This window comes from Tenebrio molitor, chromosome 6 (assembly GCF_963966145.1).
Source record: "Tenebrio molitor chromosome 6, icTenMoli1.1, whole genome shotgun sequence".
NCBI lineage: Eukaryota > Metazoa > Arthropoda > Insecta > Coleoptera > Tenebrionidae > Tenebrio > Tenebrio molitor.
Genome location: NC_091051.1, coordinates 19,955,096 through 19,979,298, shown reverse-complemented (window position 1 = coordinate 19,979,298; position 24,203 = coordinate 19,955,096). Strand labels below are relative to the sequence as shown.

The 24,203-nt window shown below is 34.0% G+C and overlaps 2 protein-coding genes across 11 annotated transcripts in view; one reads left to right on the top strand and one right to left on the bottom strand.

Moving 5' to 3' along the window:
• The window catches only part of LOC138133433 (uncharacterized), a 201,597-nt gene that overhangs the window by 149,137 nt on the left and 28,257 nt on the right, over nucleotides 1-24,203 (top strand). For 7 of the 10 annotated variants that reach the window (XM_069051341.1, XM_069051339.1, XM_069051338.1 and 4 more), the window contains one exon: nucleotides 10,605-10,772. In XM_069051341.1, the coding sequence (XP_068907442.1) occupies nucleotides 10,605-10,772 (168 nt within the window). Of the gene's footprint in view, nucleotides 1-9,556; nucleotides 9,699-10,604; nucleotides 10,773-18,919; nucleotides 19,068-24,203 lie in introns of those variants that run through there. The other 3 variants (XM_069051346.1, XM_069051348.1, XM_069051347.1) reach the window with 3 other exon arrangements.
• Nucleotides 17,556-18,975, bottom strand: LOC138133436 (leucine-rich repeat-containing protein 4-like). Its single transcript, XM_069051352.1, has one exon. The coding sequence runs from the start codon at nucleotides 18,973-18,975 to the stop codon at nucleotides 17,758-17,760; it is 1,218 nt and encodes a 405-aa protein (XP_068907453.1). The 3' UTR covers nucleotides 17,556-17,757.

Sequence of the window (24,203 nt, the reverse complement as noted above, 5' to 3'; positions counted from 1 at the left end):
TTTTTGTTTATCGAAAAACAATTCAGCTTTCTTGAAGATATCAATAAGATAGCTTCTAGATATTTCGTTGTTTATGGAAGCCAGTATATTTTATTAAATTAATAGCTAACTCATATCAATAAGAGAAACAAAGAATTAAATGATCGCAACTTGGACAAGTAAAAATGTCGCAGGGAGCTCGTTCTGAAGATTAAGTGCTACTCTGGAAGAAGCCAATCCTCTAAAACCATCTACTAAACCTTGATATCATTCTCTTCTTTGAAGATATGGAAAATTATAGATCTCAAATCACAACACTCTATTTCGGAGTCGAATTGAAAGGTTCACTATTCGCTATTCAGCGTATGGTGATTTTTCTTGTCTGAAATAATACAATAATTGAAACAACACATTATCTACTGTCTTTATTGTTGCCTATTTAGATTTATTCAGATTTTAACAATCCAACAAAGGATTAATTGCCGAAAAACATCATAATAATACATTTTTGTTTTCATTGAAATTGAAATATGTATGGTATGTTTTGAAAATGTAAGCAGCTTGAAAGGAATTTTATAAATACAAATGTAACTGATATTCAAAAAAGTTACGAATCTGATACTAAATGAAATTTCTTTTTACAACTAATCACTTTTTGTATTGTTTTTCTTGTTCTGTTAAGAGTTATTGAATTTTTGCTTAATTATTTTCTTTGATACCTCCTTTGTGTTTTATATTGCTTTTTAACAAACAGTCAATAATGAACACGTGGAAAACATTCTACAGCGTGACTTTGAAGGTTGTGCAGATATTTTAACCTGTGATCGAATCCCACAAAAGGTAACGATTGAGCCAATAATGCCTTATACAAATGTTGATATTTTTCGAGAAAAAGGGGCTAAAAGTTTTTCAAAAAAAGTTGAATTTTATGAAAAAATGGGTCAATAATAAATCAGTAGATTGTTTTAATTCCCATTTAATTCAAAATATAGTCACTTTGACAAGAACATCAATCTTAACTTTAATTTAAATCACAAGTGTCTTTCACGAACCTGGAGAAAACCGATATGGGTTTTGATCAATGGCGAAGCTCGTGGACATTCAGAGCTAGCACGGCAAAACTACGCCTTGAAGGATACTTCCCAATGGACGAACCTTTGTAAACGTTTTGCATCATCTACGGGCTTTCAGGCGTTTCGAAATGAATAAGCCTGATCTTGGCCGCCAACCAGAAGATCGCATTTTAGTTGCAGAAGATATTCCCCACGAAATCCAAGAGCCTCACTTCCAGCAGTCACTTTTCAATTAACGTCTGGGTTGGGTTGGGATCGTTGAAAATGTTTTACGTTTGAATGTAGACGGTTATCTTAAATTTTTAAAGTTTTGCCCGAATTACTCGAAGAAATTCCTCTTCTAGCAATTGGACGAAAAATGTGGCACCTTTGCGATGATGCACCGCTTTATTACATTCAAAATGCCGCTCAGGAAATTCGTGAAAACAGACTACAGAAGCATTATGAATCGAGTTCGACTTTCTTGGAGACGTCGTACTGGTCGTACTGAAGCATTGTAAACGATGGGAGGCATTTCGAGCAACTTCTTTTATGTTTCATTAATTTTATGCTTTTACTCACAATAACAGTATTTTCACTTTGTTTTTTAAGCCTTTTTTGATTTCTGAATAAATTTTATTACAAATTCATGATGAGACTCAAAAAAACTTAAACGATAAAAGTCAAACATAACCTCAAATTGACTTTTAGGTGCTCTAATTTTGTTCATTCATGTCGAATTTTTGGAATACATATTTGAGCTTTAAGCAGTTTAAATTGATTCGCAGAATAACAATATGCAATTATGCATGTCAAAATGACAATAGAAAATGGCGTTGCGGTTCCTAAAGGTTTATTTACACTTAACGTGTAAATAGAGACGGCTAAAATTTTTGGCCGCCATAGTACTGTACAGTCACGGTCACGGAATTTCGTCAGTCGTTGTCATTCAGCTGACATTAGCTGTAAAACAGGTTTTATATACATGATGTTTTTGAAAGTTTGAAAGGCTTACATTTTATAAAACATGATATACAAGGGTGTATTTTTAAAATGTGCCGAAATTTTACCTACGAGGTTGTAGGACAACGTAGAAAACTAAAAGCAATTAAAAAAAATTGTAGCTCAAAAAATAAATGTCATTTTATTTTTTGACATAGAATTGTTTAAATAGTTTTTCCGTGTTCTACATGCAGCCAGTAGTTCGTGATTAAAATATCTGCACAACTTTGAAAAGCACCATGTACAGGGTGACTGACGAAAAACCTTTGATGCTGTATCTTGCTTATTTTTTATCCGATTTGAATAAATGATACGTCAAATGAAATAATTTTGAAAACACTCCAATACCAACTTAACAAAAAAAAAATACTTGCGTCCAGTTTTTGACAGATGAACATCAGCTTCTTTTTTTCAAATAGCACTGTACATTTTTTTCATTTCAGTATTATAGAGATTTGTCTTCTGAATATAAAAATGCAAAGAATTGTACCCATTCATTAAACAAAAGTCGAGAAATTAAAGAGTAAATGTACAAAATTTAAAAATCAAGTGACCAAAATAAACAAGAGAGAAGTTTGTTCTAAATGCTCGAAATGATTAAGTAAGCTCTGAATATTCATTTGTCAAAACAGTTTGATAATAATAATAATAAAATAAATGCTGTGGAAGTAAATTTCCAAAGACTATTATTTATTGTTAACGTGTGGTGTGGCATTTTTGGAGATAGAATGGCCTATGGGGTCCCTTTTTTATTGATAGCAGTCTCGATCAAACAAAATATCATATTATTTATTATCAAACGAAATGAGCTACTTTCTGGATGAGATACCATTAGTAGTGTTGAATAGAGTCGTGTTTCATTAGGACGGCACCATACCACGTAATGCACGCGTGAATTTTGTATTTTTAAATCATTTAAATCATTTTGATGAACGATGAATGGGTGCTCATGGAGCTATTCGATGGCCCGCTACTTCCCCAGATTTGAATCCATTGGATTTTTTTATCTTCATTCGAAATTCTTTATATTCATTCAAAACTTTCGAGACAATGTTCATTTGACCCCACCAGGTACCCAAAAAGAGTTAAGAAAATGGATAGTGCCAGTATGTCAGGAAAAACCCCAAAATTTTTTACTGAATGCAAAGGTAGGTATTTCTAGAAGGTATCGACAGTGTCTGCAACAGCATTGAGGAAAATTGTGAGCAACTAGAATAGATTTTGTATAGTTTACAAATTTGATTACTTGATTTTTGATTTTCAATTTTTTTCAATTAAAATACATTTTTTGTTTTTTCTTTTAATGCACGAATATTCAGAAGAAGATTCTTTATAAGAACGAATACAAAAATATATAGAGTGTAATTTGAAAAACAAAAGTTGGGTATCGTCTGTCAAAAAATAGATGTCGAAAAAAATATCGAATAGGATAACAATGAAGTCCTTTTCGAACTATTTCATTTGATGTGCCATTTATTCAAATCGGATGAAAAATAAGTAAGATACAGCGTCAAAGGTTTTTCGTCAGTCACCCTGTATATAAAACCTGTTTTACAGCTAATGTCAGTTGAATGACAACGACTGACGAAATTCCGTGACCGTGACACAACTTTCAAAAACACCCTGTATTTCTAACCCCACTGGAATTTTTGACACGGATGTCAAAAACGTTACTGGTGTCATTTTGAATTTTATTATGCGTGACAGAATTTCTGTCACAAATATTTTGAATGTCAGTCATAATGACAATAATGCTTAGACTACACAAGTTTTTTGGAGTCGACAGTAAAATAACTGACGAGATTCAGTGGATGTAACTGTACTAACCCATTCAATATTTTTTTAATGTTTAAAGCACATGAGTATGAGGACCTCTATAAACTGTGTTACTTGAGAGAAGAGCTCTCTCCACTGTTATCATTTTGTTTTCATCTGATAATTCCTTACCAAAGTTATTTATTGTTATTATTATCTTTTCCCACCACTGACCTGGCATTCAGACTGAACTTCGTCATTACGGGTACTACGAATAGCAATAACGAACAATTTGAACACTTACTCGGGGACTCTTAAGAAGAAAGTGGAGGATTGTTAAAATCTGCTTCTTGCTTTATTTTAGTGTAAGAAAGTGTACTCAAAATATATTTATGAGTTATTGAGTGTATCGGTTTAAATGGGACATCACTTGTTCCATCCACTTCTAAGAGAACTCTAGAATACCTGGTACGTCAAGTTCCAAAGCGTACATTATTTTTGCAAAACAAACCTAGTTAACTAATTATTATTATTTTTATTTTTTAGTAACACGATATTGTTTCTTTTCGTCATAGATACACATTATGAAAAACAACTCGGATATTTCAATTTTTTTCGCCCTCCATATTGTTTACAACAAACTCATGAGAACCAAACTATAGCAACCATATTCCACGCAATCTTCCCTGCAAAATATTTTTAAGAAAGTTTTAAAGTACAGACACTAAAAAATAAAATATTGTATGCACCACGGGAGATATTAATGTTTTTCCCCTCGGTTGACTTATAAACCTCAGGGAAAAATCATGTTCATATCTCCCTTATTAACGCATAAATATCTATTATTGTTAATTCTACGGATAGTCTTGTTTACATGTTCAATGTTACCACACGAATTAAATTTGTTTTATTGGCAAAGTGCAGTCCCACACATTCGAGTTTGATTTTTTCGAAGGGAACTGTGCAACGTCCGGCCATTGTTCCAATAGCAAAAGATAATACTAGGCGTTAAGTCGTATGTAGGAACACACACAGTCATCACGACTAACATTTACGAGTTCGTTCACTCTCATCTGCTGCACGCTTCTTGAACGCTCACCAACGAATATCTCTTTATGAATAAAGCGACACGCTCGACTCGTCCAGAAGATTGTTAATTAGTCAGAAGAGGCTACCTGAACTGACACTTGTCCAACCATTTTAATCAACTAATCCTACTAGTGAATATAAATATGTGCCAATCAGGCAACAAACGGTAGCTGTGGATATCTGTTTTTGTCTTATGGAAAAATTTACGGAAAACAAATATTCTAGTACCAAATTACTTAGGCCCGGTTGTATAAAGCTTAGTTAACATCATGTCAGCTAATAACGCGTCAAGTCGGAAATCTGCCCATTTGATTCGCTGATTCAAATCCAATGTTAAATATCCCCCAATTAGATCGCTTGACATTATGTTAACTTTAACAACGAACTTGACATCGCTTTATACAACTGGGCCTTAGTATTTTTATGTTTTATATCAAATTTTTATTATACAGGCTGAAATTTGAAATACCTCAGAATATGAAAACCCAGGATCTTCAGATCAATTTTGAAAATCACGTGCTTTCAGTTCTGCGCTATAAAATGTATTCATTTTCTAAACGCATGAGGGATGGCCAGAATTGTTTGGCACATTTCAGGCAGTATAGTAAATTTGACAATATAAATTGTCATCAACTGTCAGGTATCAAGTAAAAATTTTCTTCAACACAATGCCGAAAGTTGTGTCTCAAGAAACCTAAGTGCAGCATCTTGAAATGAAGCAAGATAGGCCTGATTTGAGCTTTGATGATCTAGTAGCAAGGCTAACAGATATTTTTAATGTAACAGCCTTGAGAAATAAATTAGTAATTTTGTCTGTAGATTGGACGTCGTCTAATTAACGATGTTATTACAGAAAAACCAGGAAGCCTACAAGAAAGGATAATGCCGAAAAGTTAAAACTTTACTTTAAAATAATGCTCCTAAAAGTTGAGTACGCCACTGATATCACGTTAGGAAGAATAGTAAGATTAAAAAGTTATCGAATGCATCGACTTCATTTCGGTCTTCAATCTCTGGACTTGGCACAAAAGGACTCACTTCCACTTCTAATGATATCATCTATTATTCTCTTTTTCGTTGCTCGCACAAGAGACCACTTTTAATACACGTCATATTGGAAAAACGACGCAAACTGCAGTGACACTTCCAGAGACGCTCGTCTCTTGCACTTGCACGAGAAGACATTTTTCGCACATGAGCGCATTATTTGAGGTACAAGCGACGAAGGAGGGTGCTTCATTTGCGCGAATGTGCCGAATACGTCTTCGCACATCGAGGTTTGTACAATATTTTTTGAAACGAACATTAGCATTTTTAAATTTTTACCCAATAGTTTCCAATTTAGTGAATAGATGGCGCTTGTCCAAGTGTCAATCGAATTAATAGCGATTTATTTTCATTCTTTCGACATTTTCAACGTCCAAATTGGAGAAATGACGTTTTGTAAACCAGATTTTATTATCAAGTCAAATTATTTTCAGAATGCTCAAAACGGCCAATGCTTTTTGAATTATTTTGAAGCACTAGTGCGCGAAATCTACGTTCGCGGTTAACTGTTGCGTTTGCGAAATGTCATTTTGAAGTTAGTAAGTTCGAAAATAACTATTAAATTCATAAAGTAAAGTTTAACTTAGTTGCATCCCGAACGAGACGCTTCTGGAAGCTCTAAAGGTGCAAATCCACGATGAGATATTTTCATGCAATTTTGGTCTCATGATACAAAAATTTCACGAACAACTAAATTTCATTGTGGAAACACTCGTGAGAGACATGAAACACTGAAACATATAGCACAAGATATTGTCTCCTGCAAGTTGTTCGTGAAATTTTTGTATCATGAGACCAAAATTGCATGAAAATATCTCATCGTGGATTTGCACCTTAATGAATCGAAACATGAACAGCCACAAAAACGCTTTAAAAACCTTACTGGGAATGAAAACACTTCAAATACACAGAGCCGCAAAAACGTGTAAGAATACTATGAATGAAAACTTTTTGCAGCTTTTTTGAGTTGCACTAGATAACTTTTTAATCTTACCATTCTTCCTAACGTGATCTCAGTGGCGTATTCAACTTTTGTATTTGAACTGTACATGGCATTTCCACCCTCATGGGGATGTATGTATAGCGCAAAACTGAATGCACGTGATTTTCATAATTGGCCTGAAGATCTAAAGTTTTAATATTCTGATGTACAGTCGATGGACAAATAAAACTGGGACAAAAATGACAATCACATAAGTCAAAATTTATAAATTTGCATCGTTTAATTACGGCTTTACCACAAATAGGTTAACTTTGGTATGACATATTATATAGACACTGACAAATATATTGACAATTCAATAGTTTGATTTACATAGATTAAATTTTAAGTGTCCCAGTTTTATTTGGCCACCGACCGTACATATTTGGATTTTACCCTATATATCGCGCGTTCAAATGAAATCCTGGGCTGGGAAGGCGTTGGAAACCGTCAATTGTTGTGCTTTTTTAAAGCGTAGATTAATTGGAGCATGTTGACAGCTAACCTAAAATTTAGAGCCAAATTTTTTTCTTTTTTTTCTTTCCTTGCAATATTTTACTTCAAAAATAGAATAACGTAACGATTCCTATTCTCGAAGCAAATATCTAAGGGACCCTTTGCTGAAAACAAACATGTTCAATTATGTCCCGATTAAACATAAACAAATGTCATTCGTGTCAAACGGCGGGAAATTCAAACTTTACACTGTTCTAAACGGTTTAATTTTTCCAACGCCTACTCAGCCGAGGATTTCATTTGAACGCCAGATACATACGGTGAGTTTTTTTTAAGACTGGCCATAGGGTTTTACATGCTAATTTTTCAACCCCCTGTTAACTTTTGTTCCGATGAAAATATTCAAACCATTTTTGGAACAAAGTTGGAAGATCTTATAAACTATCGGATAGATTACAATTCAATATCCCAAACTGTCGAAAAAGTTGTAAAAAAATATTTTTAGCGCGCTGAAAGCATCCAAAATTGGAGATCGTCAGGTGCTGGTTGAGCCGACAATGGCGCTACTCTGGCGGTCGCTCGACGTACTATTATTTCGGCGCCCTAAAAAATATTTTTTTCACAACTTTTTCGACGGTTTGGGATATTAAATTGTAATCTATCCGATAATTTAAAAAATCTTCCAACTTTGTTCCAAAAATGGTTTGAATATTTTTATCGGAACAAAAGTTAACAGGGGATTGAAAAATTTGCATGTAAAACCCTATGGCCAGTCTTAAAAAAAACTCACTGTATACCCTTTTCAGACGAGACAAATTAAGTGTAATCGATCTTATGTAACTACATGTGACAGTGCGTTAGACGTTCACGAAGATCAACATGTAGAACATAGATATCAAAGTGCCTTGATTGATTTGATGATAAAATCTGAAAATTTCACCGCTTCAGAACCGATGGTGTGTGTAGATCTCATCGAGTTTTACGAAAGGTTTTGTAAAGTGGACAGTTTAACCTTAACTGCTAAAATCAGTGCTTTCAAAAAAGCTTCTCCGAAATACATCGATTTGGATATTCGTCTAACAAGGAGAGGTCGCCAGATGTGCGACGGCTTTTTGAAAAAAAAATCAGGGTAATTGCCCCGACTGCCCATATCACCACCCTGCGAAGGTTCGTAAATTTACGAGAAAAAAATGGAAAATTTTGACGCGTTTCCATAAACTTTCACCAAGTCCAAGCGTCTTTGTGGTATTGTATGATGTAAAAATTATTGTAAATGATATCCTCCTAATATACCTAAATAAATTATTTCAATAATCAACAGAATATAAATATTTATATTAGGTCTCTTCATTATAAATTAGACTTCACATTAAAGTTCACAAAGGTTATCTACCAAAATGGCTACGTTGTCAGTGTGTTGCTAACCGTCTGGCAGTGAATATGACAAGAATATTTACAAATAAGTACATAATCCTTTTATTCGTGATCACGTTTTTTGTACAGAGCAAGTGTGAGTGTAAGGACTCATATATAACAATATGTGACAGCATTGCAGATGTATACCAAAAGCGCTACACTGGCACATCGCCTGATTTATTGATCCAATCCGAATACTCAACACCGATGACTTGTTTAGAAATATCACGATTTTATTTCAATTTAGGAAAAGTAAGAAGCTTAACAATTGTCGGCAAAATCAACGGTTTTAAGAGAACCAGTTCTGCAGTATTTCCGGATGTGCTGAATCTAAAATATTTGAACTGGTACGGCAACAAACTTACAAAGTTGAAAGAATGGTTTTTTCCAACAGAACTAAACTTGAAAAAATTGTCTCTAGTTAACAACGAAATAGAACACATTCAGCAAGGAACGTTTCTTTACAGCGAAATTGAGGAAATCGATCTGTCCAATAATAGGATAAAAGTTATCAAAACAGATACTTTCAGTAACAATATCAAAGGTATCCTTATCAGAAACAATGAACTGAGCCACATCGAAGCAGGAACTTTTCGTCCAAAACTAAGATATCTCAGTTTGGATGGCAACCATGTAAGTAGAATACAAGACAATGTATTCGACAATTCGTCAGATCTTGAAGAAATTCATTTAAGCCACAATAGGTTGATAGCTATACCGAAGGTTAGCAACATACCGGCTCTCCAAGTCTTGGACGTTTCTTACAACAGGATAGAGACAGTCAACACCGATAAGCTTGCAGATTCCATTCGGGTAGTAGATCTCAGTCACAATATTATCCATGACGTTGAATTTCTAGCGAATCCTTTCCATTCGAAGAAGTACCCTATCAAAATTAATTTGAGCTTTAATCTCATAAGGCAAGTACATCATGAAGTTACCACCAATATTACTAAAACGAAGTCGCTAATAATACTGTCATTGTTTGGAAATCCCTGGTGGTGTTCAAGCTGGGCAACTTTCAGAAGTTTTATGGCAAAGGATATGCATATTTTACAATCTTATTGCGATTTTAATTACTTTGCCAATGGTATTGTACCATACTGTATATCCGAATCTGTGGACGATACTGATCAAGGAACGAAACAGTTTTTGAAGGCAGTTGAACAAAATGAACATTTGATTGACTGCAACTCTCCATCCGAAGATGTAGATTTTCGTTTCGAAAGTTGTAAACGTTGATTACACTATTCTTTAAAATGTACAGAGGTTGTGCTCTGAAAAAAATATATTTTACAAACTGACGCACGTCTCATTGTTCTTCACTTATCTCAACAGAAAAAAGTAAATGCTACATAATCAGTTTGGCTTAAAAACTATGTAATATCATTCCAGAAATCATATTTTGTTCTTCAACTGGCCACCCAAATTTTTCATCCGATTTATATTTGCTACCAATTTTCGTTTATTTTGTTTTTCAAGACTCTTCGTTCAAATTTTTGGTTATTTTAATATACAATTAATATGTTATATAATTAATTGCTAAACAACCTTGAAGATGTTGAGATTAACAATTAAAATTGTATGTAGGATATTACATTAGATTCCCATAGTGTCATCTATGTTATGAAACAGAGTGAATTTTATACTTTTCAAATTAAAATGTCCCACTTCTTGGTCCATTAACCGCCTAATCATAATTAATTCATAACCGTCAAGCTGTTGACAGATCGTAGTTTAATAAACCGTGTAGGCAGCTTAAGATTAATCGAGCTATTAAGGCGATAAGTCACCGACAATCCATTAATGGAGCAATTTCCTTCCAGATCGAGAGAGAGGTGATCTTGTCGAGTACCGACAAGAACTCTAAGATCCCTATCCTGCACGACTACAAGAAGAGGACCAAAGGCGCCATCGCCCCCGACGTCCCGCCCAAACAGATGGCCGCCTGGACGGCACAGGGCCAAACCCACCAGATTCTGAGCCCCGATCAGGTGCGTCTTATTGTTATTCATTTGATTGTTTGTGGAGGCGCTCTTTTGAAATTCACCACGGCCATAGATTTTAATTCGGTTTTTGTAAGACGGTCACGTTGGATTTCGAACACGCGATTGTGGCAAGGTTCTTCGTAACTACGGGCACATTGCCTCCTATATCGGTGGAATTTTAATTGTGGATTTTTGGTGGGGGTTTAGTTGTATAAATTATAAAAACAGAAATTTGTAGGCGTATGCTAGTACATTGCCTTCAATAAGTTATTTGATGCGAGCAATCTAAAACTTATTTATAAGCTTGAATTAGAACTGGATATATTTATACAGGGTGTCTCAGAACTCGCGGATCAAATTGAAATATTCCTTGATGGTAATGAAGGTAAAAAACGTTTAGAAAAATCTTCAGGATGCAACAGCTTTTTAGTTATGAATTAATCAAATTGACCAATAGAGCTCGATCTAATTTTCCCTTTATGAGAAAACTGAATACCTTCTCTCAATTGCCAAGCAACGTATAATTCGATGAATAATAAAATTATTTTCAATATTTATCTGGTCAACTTGTCGAAACAGACGTCAAAAGTGAGAGCTACTTTTGAAATAACCAAAAATGGGATAATTGCGCCAAAGGCAGGTGAACAATTGTATAGAATCTAAATCAGGGAACGCCAGAAGTTTCTTCTTCCGGCAATGAATGAAATATGGTTTGTTATGAGTGAAAATTTCCAGAGCAATTGTAACCTTGAGGGGTATGGGAAATTGACGGGAGGGATATGATGAATTGAACCTTTGTTGATGGAAGGTAAAATGGCGACGTAGCGTCAAGTGAGTGATATTACAACCTTAAAAATCTTAGTAAAAAGTGAAATATGCAGGGCCTGTGAAGTGAATCGGAATCACAAGAAATTTATCCTGACTCCTGTGCATACACTCTGGACTTTTAGGAACATTCTTGACATTGCAAAAAAAGCTGGAGTTACACGTAGGTTTTGAACAACAGATCAAGCATAGTAGCAGTTCTGAAATAAAGAAGACAAAACTGGATTGAACTAACCTATTTATTTTAGCATCATTATTAGTAAAAATTTAAGATCAATTTTTATAACTAAATGATGTAGAATGCAACAAATGAAATAAGAAACATGCAAAATAAAAAGACCACCTTTCATCTGAAGGAATAAACGAGCTCGTTTTATTAAATTTTCCCTTGCCAGTCTAAGCACATTAGAAATAACAGTAGCCAGTGTTTCGTGAATGTGGTCATTTAGTTCTTCTAATATACTTCTTCTACTGTCGTCATCAAAAGACTGAAGAACAGCATCTTCAGTCTCTGGCGTTCTAACTTCTCGCAGGTATCCACTAATTTCTTGTCAGGTAGGCACCAAGGACCCAGTGTCTCGAGCACGGTACACCAACCGTAGAAATACGTTATAATTTGGATATGGCAAACGTCGTGGAAAACGTATTGCATATTCCCTTGCACCCTCACGTGCATTGCGCCGGCACTCCATAAATTATGAGCATTTCGGCATACTCTGCAGCTGTATACGTACTTGATTTCAATACGAAGTTTGACAATTTCGAATCAAATTATAACTTGACGTTGTCAAAATCTTCACAGTTGCCCAAACATTTACTTGAAAATCCATACCATTCCTACTAGAATTATGTTGCTAGGCAATTCAAACCTTTGGTTAAATTTACGTGAAATTCAAATTAACAACGTCCTTCTGATTGGTCAACTTTAATTATTCATTACAAAAAATCGGTTATACCCTGTCCTTTTTTTTAAACGCTATTGCTTTCAGTTATCACCAAGGAAAACGCACTGTAAGTTTGATCCGCGAGTTCTGGGACACCTGTATGTAACGTTATCCGTGAAATCAAGCACTCTCTAGAAGAAAAATGTTCTTGAGGAGATTCTCAGTTGTTTACACTACTGTCGTCAGATGTAATACAAAGCTTCTTCTCACAAGATTAATTTTATTCCTATTAAGAGGACTATTAAAATTCGTGAGGGTATTAAAAACTCATTACATATAACGATAATAGTTATCTATTATTAACAGCACATTTTAGGCATTTCTAAATTAATTACATTTTTACTATCACTGTCACTGAAAAAGCTTCAGAAATCCACCCTTATGCAGGATTATTAACGCAAGATACGAGCCTGGCCAGGTAAAAATGCAACCCAAAATACATTTTACAAAGCATACATTATATTTTGGTATTTATAAAAGGTACATCTGTCATTGCATTTTTCATTCATCCTTAGGAGGTATTTGAAAATGTTTTCGAACGATGGCAGGACCGATATGATGCTACTGACTCATTACTTTTATGATTTTCTGTTAGAACTTGACGTTCATTACGCTGACGTTAAAAGCTATTTATGTTTTATATGCATTACGATCATGTAATAGGGATCTAGATAGCTTTATAAATCGTATTGGATGATTCAAAATGATTGTGGATAAATATGGCAACTATGTACGATAATTTATGTGGCAACTGTTGAGTAGGATAGAGCTGACATTTCTTTAACAGTTCATAGTCGTGCAATTTTGAAAATTGTCAAATCAATGTGCAATGGTATAAAAAAAATCAAATGCACGCTTATGAAATGTCATACAAATGTCAACTCTACCCCACCCACACAGTTGCCACATACATTTTCGTACATAGTTGCCATACTTATCCACAATCATTTTGAATCACCCAATATATTAAATAAGGGATAATTATGATACCGTGCGATCAACAATTATTTAGATGTAGTTGTAATTCTCTCGCCACAGCAGTAAACTATTTTTTCTAATTTAGAAAAACCAAAATAATAACACTTAAAGTAAGTAGCTATAACAACAGGATTGCGCGAAAATGATTTTATTTTTTCCACACATTTCATATGGTTCTAGATAAATATAACTGGAATGCACGTTCAGCATAACTACACTTTGATTAGCAGAGTTTGGTTTGCAGGATTTTATAAAATACTGCAGCTATTCCAAAGTGTAATTCACTAATTCTGCATGTGTCCATTCAGTTTCTCATGTGTATGTGGTGATAAAGTAAAGAACAACATTTATAATTGGCTTATTTAATGTTTTCAAGCAAAACGCTCAGACAGGTCAATTTTGTTTTTTAATTAACCACCTTATGTCATAAAAATTTTACTTATGACGTTATGTATTTTTGCACAATGACGTCATCGTTGTTTTTTTTTAATGACAACCCCCACTTTTTTCTTTTCTTTTTGATAGACCTCCCTACTACCTAACGATGAATAAAAAGAATTGTTACCTTACATAACAATTTTTTTGAGAAAACGACAAATTTTACTTCAAAAAATTTAATTTAATTTTTAACGTAAACTTGTTTTTAAATGGGGTTATTTAAAATCGAGGGTTATTTTAATAGACCAAATAATTTAGAACATTTAAGGCAGAGAATTCGCGTTGAAATGGAACAAATCAACCCTGACACTATTGAGCGCAGTGTACAATGTTTACGTTCGTGTCTTTGAATGTCAAATGGTTGGCGGGGAGCAATTTATTGTTAACCTTTGATGTTTATTTCTTCTTGTTTGAGCTCAGTTAAAACTTTTATAGTAACACTGGAAGAGTGGTTTTGATGAATTGCCACAACCCATACGTTTTATTCCCATTTTATTTTATTTTCATTTATTTTTCGAACAATTCAAATTTGACCCCTATTTCTTATACCGAGTGTCAACTACCAAACCTGGCCATAGGGGTTTAACATGAAAAACAGTTTTTGCATGATGTCTGGTACCTATTTCATTAAGAATTAAATTTAACATTTGTAAAATAGTCAAGTTATTATTCATTAGAAACATTTCTATTCGCTATAATAATAATAATAGTAACAAAATAAACAAAAACAAAATAAATGTAAAGTTACAAAATAAACACAATACTATTTAGTAAGTTATAATAGAATGAGATTCAAATAATTCTCCATTCTGGTTTAAACCATAACCCAGCCGATGATAAAATGCAGTTGTTACATTCTTAAGTTGTCTTTCTGTTACATTTCTGCATTCCGCGACGATGACCTCCCTGAGAGAATCAATATTTAGGTGTCGTGTTTTATAAATTTTGTTTTAAGACAGGCCCACGAGAAGAAGTCACATGGTGCAAGATCAGGAGATCTGGCCGGCCAGTTATAGTGGAACCAGAAATATAGTATTTTTATGAGGGATGGAGTACATTAACTTGAGAGGGTCAGTTATGGTAGGGCAATAAACTTCTGGCACTCGTCGCGCGACTGGGCTCTACTTACCTTTGTCTCCCATGGTCCATTTTCAGACGGCTCAAAAACATCTGTCATAGAAGATTTATAACTCTCTTCAAGTTGGTAATAAAAGTGACCCCAAAATTGTAAAAGAAATTATCGACCAGAGTCCATAAAAACACTATATTTCTGGTTCCACTATAGTTTATGGTACATGTACCATCACGACCAATCCAGCGATTTGGAAAGACTTGGTTTAAATGGGTTTTCACATTTATACCATAATGCGCAGGACAGCTGTCTTGCTGGAACCAAACCTCTTGATCTTCATGTGCAATTTCTTCAATTGCAGGGCCGACCCCATTTATCAAAATGTGTAAATATGTTTGTGAATTTAAATGTGTTCCTACTATCTCCAATTGCCCAATTATTTGATTATCACAAATTACAGCCTGAAAATTAATTTTCTGAGGGTATTGCGCTCTTGTAGTTAAATTTATCCGCGCATTTTCTTCAGACAAATATCGAGTGTTCTGGGTGTTTGGCTCATTGTTTAACGTAAATATACATTCGTCGGTAAAACAAATAGAAGGCAAAAAGTTTTCGTCTTGGTTTGCCCTTTCCTGCATTTCCTAGCAAAAGGTAATTCTACTTTCTACGTCTACATCAAAAATTGTACGGATGATAATTATGCGGGGTGATCAAGAAGGACTGTTTAAGTTGGTAACGCTGGATCGTATTTTAAATCGTATAACAGGAGTAACTTCCGGTTGTTGGTGGCTTGTCGTTGTTAATGCTATACCTATATCAGATATTTGTCAAATAAACCAACAAAACATATCCAGTTGCAGTGTTATAAATAACCGAATTAAAAAATTTTCTCAATTGTACTGCCAACTTAAACAGTCCTTCTTGATCACCCGGTAGTTGCTAATATGACATTAAACAAATATATACCATTCACGATGTTTTGGCATAAGGGGAGGCCATGGAAAAAGTGCATTTAAGTTGGCAGTAAAGCTGTCTGTTGTTTGAGGTTATAAACTGCGTCATTGTCTAGTGCATTGTTGTCAGTTTTACTAGTTTGCAATAGAACAATACTCGCACATTTTTAATCCAATTTAACAAAACAGGAAACTGACTTCAACAGACTACAGAATAGTAGAGGACCGAAAGACGAAGTGGCTCCTGTTAATTTATGTACCACTTAGATAACCCACAGTGTCTTAACCAACCAGTTAGTAACTTCTCAATGAATTTTTCATTTTAACCAAAACATTCCTAGAACTATAATCTGTTTCAAAATCAAAAATCCACCAACAGTGCATTCTACCTCGAAAATACATCCGACAACGTCGCCGACTTTTACTTTTAGTGTGTCTGCAAGTGTCAGAAAAAAGTGGGGTTTGAAAGAAAACTGTTGGACAGTCGTTTTGGTCGTAGTTCATCGTGTTTTTTATTCTCATTTTATTATTTCACTCAAAAAGTATGATACGGTAGCTAAAACCTTTTTGTACATAATAATTATTTTGTGTTTCGTAAATAAACTCAACAGTTTAATGCCAAATTTTGGCGGGAGGTTGAGGCAACCCAAAAAAATTTAACTTTTTCTGGGGATTTCTTTTTTTCTGCCAACATAATTCAACAGGTGGTGGATTTTTGATTTTGAAACAGATTATAGGTACTTTATTGTGATATTTACAAATTGTGTAATTCTGACAGCCGCAACTAATGTTTTTTGTTTTTATACAACGGCAACTAGATAAATTTTCCCAATTTAATGAATTTTTAATATTTGAACTTTAACACTGTTTTTCTCGATTTCTTTGAAATATTACATATTGAAAATTTTATACGGTTGGAAACGGAATAAAAAGTACATACTACCAAAATCATTAACGTCATAACATGAAAAACAAATGACATAAGAAACTGAAAATGGGCAGCAAATATTTACTGAAGTTAAAATCGCCATACCCCTTGCAGATTTTTTCCAAAAAATTAATATCAAGGGAATTACTGAATTTATGCGTTACTTAATTTCCACACTGTAAAACGTAGGCAGGACATTTTTAACCTAAATAATTGATACGTGGCACATGACTAGAATGATCTGAATTAAATGAAAGAAAAAATTGAATTATTCGTTTTAAGGATAATTTCGTTACAAATATTTTAAAATATGACACTCCTAATTGCAGAAATGCCCACGCTAGATTGAATTATATTATATGGTCTGCATACATTATGTATTAACAGCTTATAAACCCATGAAGTACTTTATGCAAAAACAATAATGCAAAAACAATATGTTTCTTCCTGTTATCCAACTGTAACTGTACAAATCCAAACTCACTAATTAGTCGATGATGTGGAAAACCCTGTCCCCAATAAACACTAGATTGGATGAAATTAACCAGGATCTCAATACTCTACCTTACCAACAGCAACTAACACCATCAAATGAAAATGAATAAGATTGTTCACAAAATGATCCACTGAATTTAATAATTCAAAAACAAATTTGTAAGCAAAATTTTATATTAACGTATTTTACAAAATATATAAATAAAAATGAACATTTCATAATGAAAGTAAGATGAACTACAATACTAGCACAAAACACACAAACGTAAATTAAACTTTCTTCACACATTGTTAATAATGTTAAATAATTAACATTACTACTGTATTATAAACAATGTGAATTATTAGGTAATCGAAATTATAATGTTCTTGGCGATAAGTTGCACTTAACATTCTTTTGGCTCTTCTTTACTTTATTTGTAAATTCTTCTAGGTCCAGTTTTGTAATATTTTTGAAAAATGGTTTAGTGCAATCATTTTCAGGCTGATCTATACAATAGGGCACTTGCCCATTACCAAAGAACTGAAAATCACATTCGTTCCTTCTTACTTTATTATCCACCATAAACTTCTCTAGATTTTCCCAACACCTACAGCTCCATGGATTACCATACAAAAAGACAATATGATCTCTGAAACTGTCACATCCGATGATCAGGTGGGTAAGTCTGTTGAAAGCGAGTGAAATTTGTAACGGAGGATGTCTTTTAGGAAAATTAAATTTTTCAAAAACCATGGAAGTGTAGATTTTGTTGTGACTCATATCCAATACTTCGAGACGAGAGAGGTTGTTAAAATCACTAGCAGTAAGAGTTATGAGTTCATTATGCGACACATCGATTATCACAATTTCTTTCAGAGGTTTTAATCCAGGCAAAGATTTGAGTGTATTGTGACTCATAGTTAGCTCTTGCAAATTCTGCAGATTATGGAAAACATTATAATTGAAAGTACTTAGCTTGTTATAATCCAAATTGAGAATCTCCAAACTGCTTGGAAAACTGAAAGATTCGATCCATTCCAGTCTGTTGTTCCTGATGATAATCTCTTTCGTGACATTCGACAGAAATTCCTCTGTGAAAACGTCTTTCTCAACTTTTTCTAGCTTATTGTCCGACAAGTCTATGGTGGTAATCTCACAGTTGTAGAAAGCTTCTTTGTGGATGTACTCGATGTTATTGTTAACCAAACTCAACTTACTCAACGTTACGGCGGCGAAGGTGCTCTCCCTGATGCGCTTGATGTCGTTTCCGTATAGCTTGAGATAGTTCAGCTTACTATGCTCAGGATCCGAATCAAAAGTGTTGGTTCTCAAGTCGTTGATCTGATGTAAGATCATCAAAGTTGTGAGTTTATCGAATCTGTCCAACTGAATCGTGTCATAATTTATTGTGCCAAGTTGTGAAGCGTTCGCAAATTCAGGTCCTACCACGAGTTCTGTCCATTTTTCTACACCGTGGCTGCTAAGGTCAGTTAAATCGTCACAAAATGTCATGTAAGATTGTCTGCACGCACACAGTATTTCAGTGTAAAACTGCGCGAATAGCAGGAAAATGAGTTTGTTGAGGATGAACATGTTGAGTCGGTGAAGTGGAGTCGTGTACTAATCAACAATGCGGGTCAAAGATGAGCAGACCTGTATTTCCACTTCCAGATAAAGTGAGTAAGGTAGGGAATTTTGTTTTCACATAAGTATTGAAATGCTTTCTAAACGAAACAAGACGCATGGCCGCCGGCACTAAATCGTTAAATGATTAAATACGTATTTATATTATACAGTGTGGTGATAAAGTAAGGAACAAAATTTATAATTGCGTTATTTAATGTTTTCAAGCAAAACGCTCGGACAGGTCAATTTTATTTTTTAATTAGCCACCTTATGTCGTCATTCATATTTTTGCACAATGACGCCATCTTTGGTTTTTTTCAATGACAACCCCCACTTTTTTCTTCTCTTTTTGATAGACCCTATAATGTATTCCAACTTTAAAAAAACGATGCTTGGCCATGACAATCTGACAGATTTCATCCTGTATATCTGAATAAAAGTTTGGTTAGGAATTTTGAAAATTTTGAAGGCACAGTGTTGCCATACTTATGTTCCGCTTTTTTACGAATCGATTGAAACTGTATTACGAGGGTCATCCAGAAAGTAAGGTTACAAGGGCTCCTGAGGCCGAGGGAAATTTTTTGTTTCGAAGTTGGCACACCTGGCATGTTGGGGGGATCCCAGTTGTCAGTTTGTTTGGTCCTGCGTGTTTGTCGGCCATTTTGTTCAGTCACAATAAATTTTTACGATGGAGAGGTCGTCGCGCGCTCCCGCCACCTCCTTGCACAGGAAGGAAAAGCTTTTCTGGATTCTATCGTGACGGGGGAATGAGACGTCGGTGTGTCACTACACCCCAGAATCCAAAAGACAATCCTTTAGTGGCGTCATTCATTTTCCCCAGCCACCAGAATGTTCAAGACGAACCACTCAGCCGGAAAAGTCATGTCATCTGTTTTTGGGACCGTTAGGGGTTCTTTTTGGCGGATTTTATGCCTAAAAATGCAGAGGCTTACTGCAATACCCTAAAAAAAACTCAGAAGAGCCATTCAGAACCGCAGAAAGGGAATGCTGACCCGGGGTGTCAGCCTCCTGCATGACAACGCCAGGCCCCATACCGCGCAGTTTCACAGGAGCTGGTACCCCGACTGCAGAAATGTCTCGATCTCGACGGCGATTACGTTGAAAAATAGTTTTTTCACTACTAGTCTCAGAAGGCGTCATTATTGACTCTCGAACCGACCCCAGAAGTAGAATTTCTCTCCCTTGGTTAATAATAATTTTCATTATTAACCAAGGTCAACAATGAACAGCCGTCACTTAGCAGCGAAAGATTTTCTTTGATTTTATTGGTTAACGTAGACAGACGATTTTCAATTTTCATAGCAACCGTTGAAAAATGAGAACTCGGATCGTCGCATCGGACAAACAAATTTAATTAATAATTATTATTAGAAAGGGTTTTAACGGATCTAGTAGTGAAAAAAATAATATATTCACCACGCTAGAGAAGACAATTTTAAGCCTCGCTTCTTTATTCCCCTCGAAGCTTCGCTTCTCGGGGAATAAACTACCTCGGCTTAAAAAAATGTCTTCTCTACCTTGGCGTATAATATACTATTTTTCGTATCCCACCTCCACCCGGCGGCACGGCAATTTTGCCGGAGTACATACACTATTACGGATATCACTATCAAGTAATAGTGCAGTGCTTATCAACATAATTACCGGCGTCTCGCCTCCGCATTTTGACTTTGTTGTGTATTATGTTCTGTGTCAATGTTAAGGAACTTCCTCACGATGTGACATGAGTATAATAATATACCTTTTTGAATTTCAACTACCAATGTGTTATCTAAATCCAGAATTTTTAAATTTTTAAAAAGAGCTCTAAATATTTATTAATTTTTGTGTTATATGTCTGTGTTATACTATGTGAATTTGGAACAGCTATATCTAAAAGATATGCTTGCTTTTGTTGTTTATTTAAAATTATAATGTCTGGTCTGTTATGTTTAATATGAATGTCAGTTAAAACTGTTCTATCAAAATATAACTTGTAACTGTCATTTTCCAAACAACTTTCTGGTGTATAACTATAATGTGGTTGTGTATTCTTTAATAAATTGAATTTAACAGCTAAATTCATGTGTATAATTTTAGCGAATATATCGTGACGTTTTTTATATTCGCTTTGAGCCAAAACGGTGCAAGAAGAAATTATGTGTTCAATTGTTTCCCCTTCAGTTCCGCAAATCCTACATTTATCAATTATCGATTGTAAACCGCATATGTGTTTTTTATAATTTCTTGTATTTATAACACGATCTTGTATTGCAAATATAAAACCCTCCGTCTCAGGGTGAATATTTGATTTCTTAAGCCATGCATGAGAGGCCTGAATATTAACTTCTGGTTGTTCCAGTTCTTTAAAGTATCTCCCATGTAAAGACTTCTGTTTTATATTTGCTATAGTGTCAGGTATATTTGGCTTAACAATATCTGAAATTATATTATCACTTAAATTTAAAGGTGTGTAGCCTTTATCGGCTGAAACCAAAGCATTGAAAAAGGTGTTATCACGAGCTCTATTGAGGAAATAATTTTTTAGTGAAGCAATTTGATTTTTTAGCAGTATTTCTAGATTTGAAAAACCCCTACCACCGTTTTCGCGTGGTAAATTAAATCTTTCAATAGCAGATTTAGGATGGTGTTTACTAAATTTGGTAAAAAGAACTCTAGTTTTAATGTTTATGTTCTGTAAATTAGTTTTGGACCATTTAATATATTAATATATTTGTCAAGTATTCTGTGAATTTCAATTGAATACAAGCATTTCTCGATCCTACATAAATGTTGTAACCTTACTTTCTGGATGACTCTCGTACAAGAGATTAATAGAGAACCCAGCATTTTTTATTAAAAATAGCAATTGAAAAAAAAAGACAAATAAAAATGTAAACATTTGGTGGAAGCTTTAGTCGTTGAATGAGTTTCAAGAACGCTTGCTTTAGTTTAACAAGCAGAAAACGGATAAGTTCTCCAAAATGGAATAACTTTTTTTAAAAGACATCTACACTTTAACCTCCTCCATTATTTCATCTTCAGAATTATCTTCACCATTAGATTCTGAATCATCTTCCAATGTTTAGCCCCGGAATAATTTCGTTCAGATCTCTTTTAAAAAATGGTTCCACTTTTCAGATTTTCCTCTTTTTGTAGTTCTAGTATCCTCCAGACCCTTTTTTGTAATTATGCAATATATAACAGATATTCCCACCTATAATAGTTATTTATGTATTAAGGGCATAATCAGGAGATTATGGCACGAGGGAATGTTTAAAGCCCGAGGAACGAGGGCTTTTAAATTCTCGAGGGCCATAATCGACAATTATGCCCGTGGTACATACAACGTTTTATTCTATTTTATAATTTCCAAAAGATTCAAACAAATATTTAGTATTCCTTAAAGGAAATGAATTAAAAGTTGTGTCCATGCAAATTTAGTTAGCTATTTTGTTAGCTATGTTGTTAGGGTTACTGTGTATATAATGTATGATTTTATTTAATCAAATAATGTTTGATACCATTGTTTGAATAATTAAACCAACCGTTGCTTGGCAGATTTTTGACAAATCCGGGCCATAAAGGCCAATTTATGCCCTCTTTTGGGGGCGTATAAAGACGATTATTGACCAAAATAGAATAAATTAATTATACAATTCAGGATTTCATCGAATACAAATTCATTGTTCTCACATTGAAGATATCCATCAATCTATTAATAATCGCATCATTACTTAGATCGGGCGTATCTCGTTTAAAATGTGTCTAGCCATTCAACACACTACGCTTTGTCTCGACAACCACAACTTTTGACATTATGTACTTGTAGTAAACCCTTTAAATTATTACTTTGTGTTGTCTAATTTAAAATAAATTGGAAAAACGTCAAAATGACATTTATTGATATAGATATTTATGCATTAAGGGAGATATGAATATCTCCCGCGGTGCATACAATATTTTATTTTTTAGTCTCTGCACTTAAAAGTTAAAATTTTATTTAAAATATTTAGCAGAGAAGATTGCGTGAATATGTGGTTGCTATAGTTTCGTTCTCATGAGTTTGTTGTCAACAATGTGGAAGGCGAAAAAATTTGACAAATCCCAAGGGAGATATGAGTTGTTTTTCACAATCTGTATCTATGACGAAAAGAAACAATATCGTGTTACTAAAAAATAAACTTTATTTACTTTTTGTTTTACTCGTAGAATCATCTTGCAACATAGCACTTCAAATTTAGTTACAAAAGATTTACACCCAAAATGAAATGAAATATAACTACTCCTTTCCTCAGTACTGCCAATTTAATAAAATTAAAGCATGGCAACCTATCGTTTTTTTAAAGATGGAATAGATTATACATAACAATTTTTTGTGGGGAGGGATAATTGTATTTGGAAAGCTGCTAATTTGTTATTGTTTTGAATTACTGTTTTATTTAGTTAGTTAGTTTTAGTTATTATATTATATTTTATTTTATTGAGTTAGTGGGAAATGTCGAAAATCGGATAATTTATAAACCTGTATAGGTATTAAATATACATACAACAAACATAACAATTTTTTTCAAAAAACTTAATTTAATTTTTAACGTAAACTTGTTTTTCAATGGGGTTAAAATCGAGGGTTTATTTTAATAGACCAAATAATTTAGAACATTTGCGGCAGGGAATTCGCCCTGAAATGGAACAAATCAGCCCTGACACTATTGAGCGCAGTGTACAATGTTTACACTCGTGTCGTTGAGTGCTAAATGGTTGGCTGGAGGCAATTTCAACATTAGCGTTAAATTTTATTGTTAACCTTAGATGTTTATTTGTTCTTGTTTGAGCTCAATTAAAATTTTTACAGTAAAAATTAGATTAAACTTTTTAAGTAAAATTTGTGATTTTCTCAAAAAAATTGTTATGTAATGATACCCAAGTCAAAGTAACGAATAGGAATGTGTGTGTTATCTTAAATATAAATGTTCACTTATCTAGTTGTGTATTCCACTAGTGGATAAAATGCTATTTAATACGGTTCATAAAAGTGGATAAAAGTCGTTTTAAAATGTGATTGTGGATAACAGTAGTTTACTTAACGAGTTTGTGTGTAAATTGGACCTTTTTTGGCATGAGTGAACCAGGTCTAATTTACACACGAACGAATTGAATACAAGGTTTTATTGTTCGACGCGCCCCTTAAAGGC

Coding starts and splice junctions, on each gene's coding strand:
- LOC138133436 (XM_069051352.1), bottom strand. CDS start 18,975: ATGTTCATCCTCAACAAACTCATTTTCCTGCTATTCGCGCAGTTTTAC.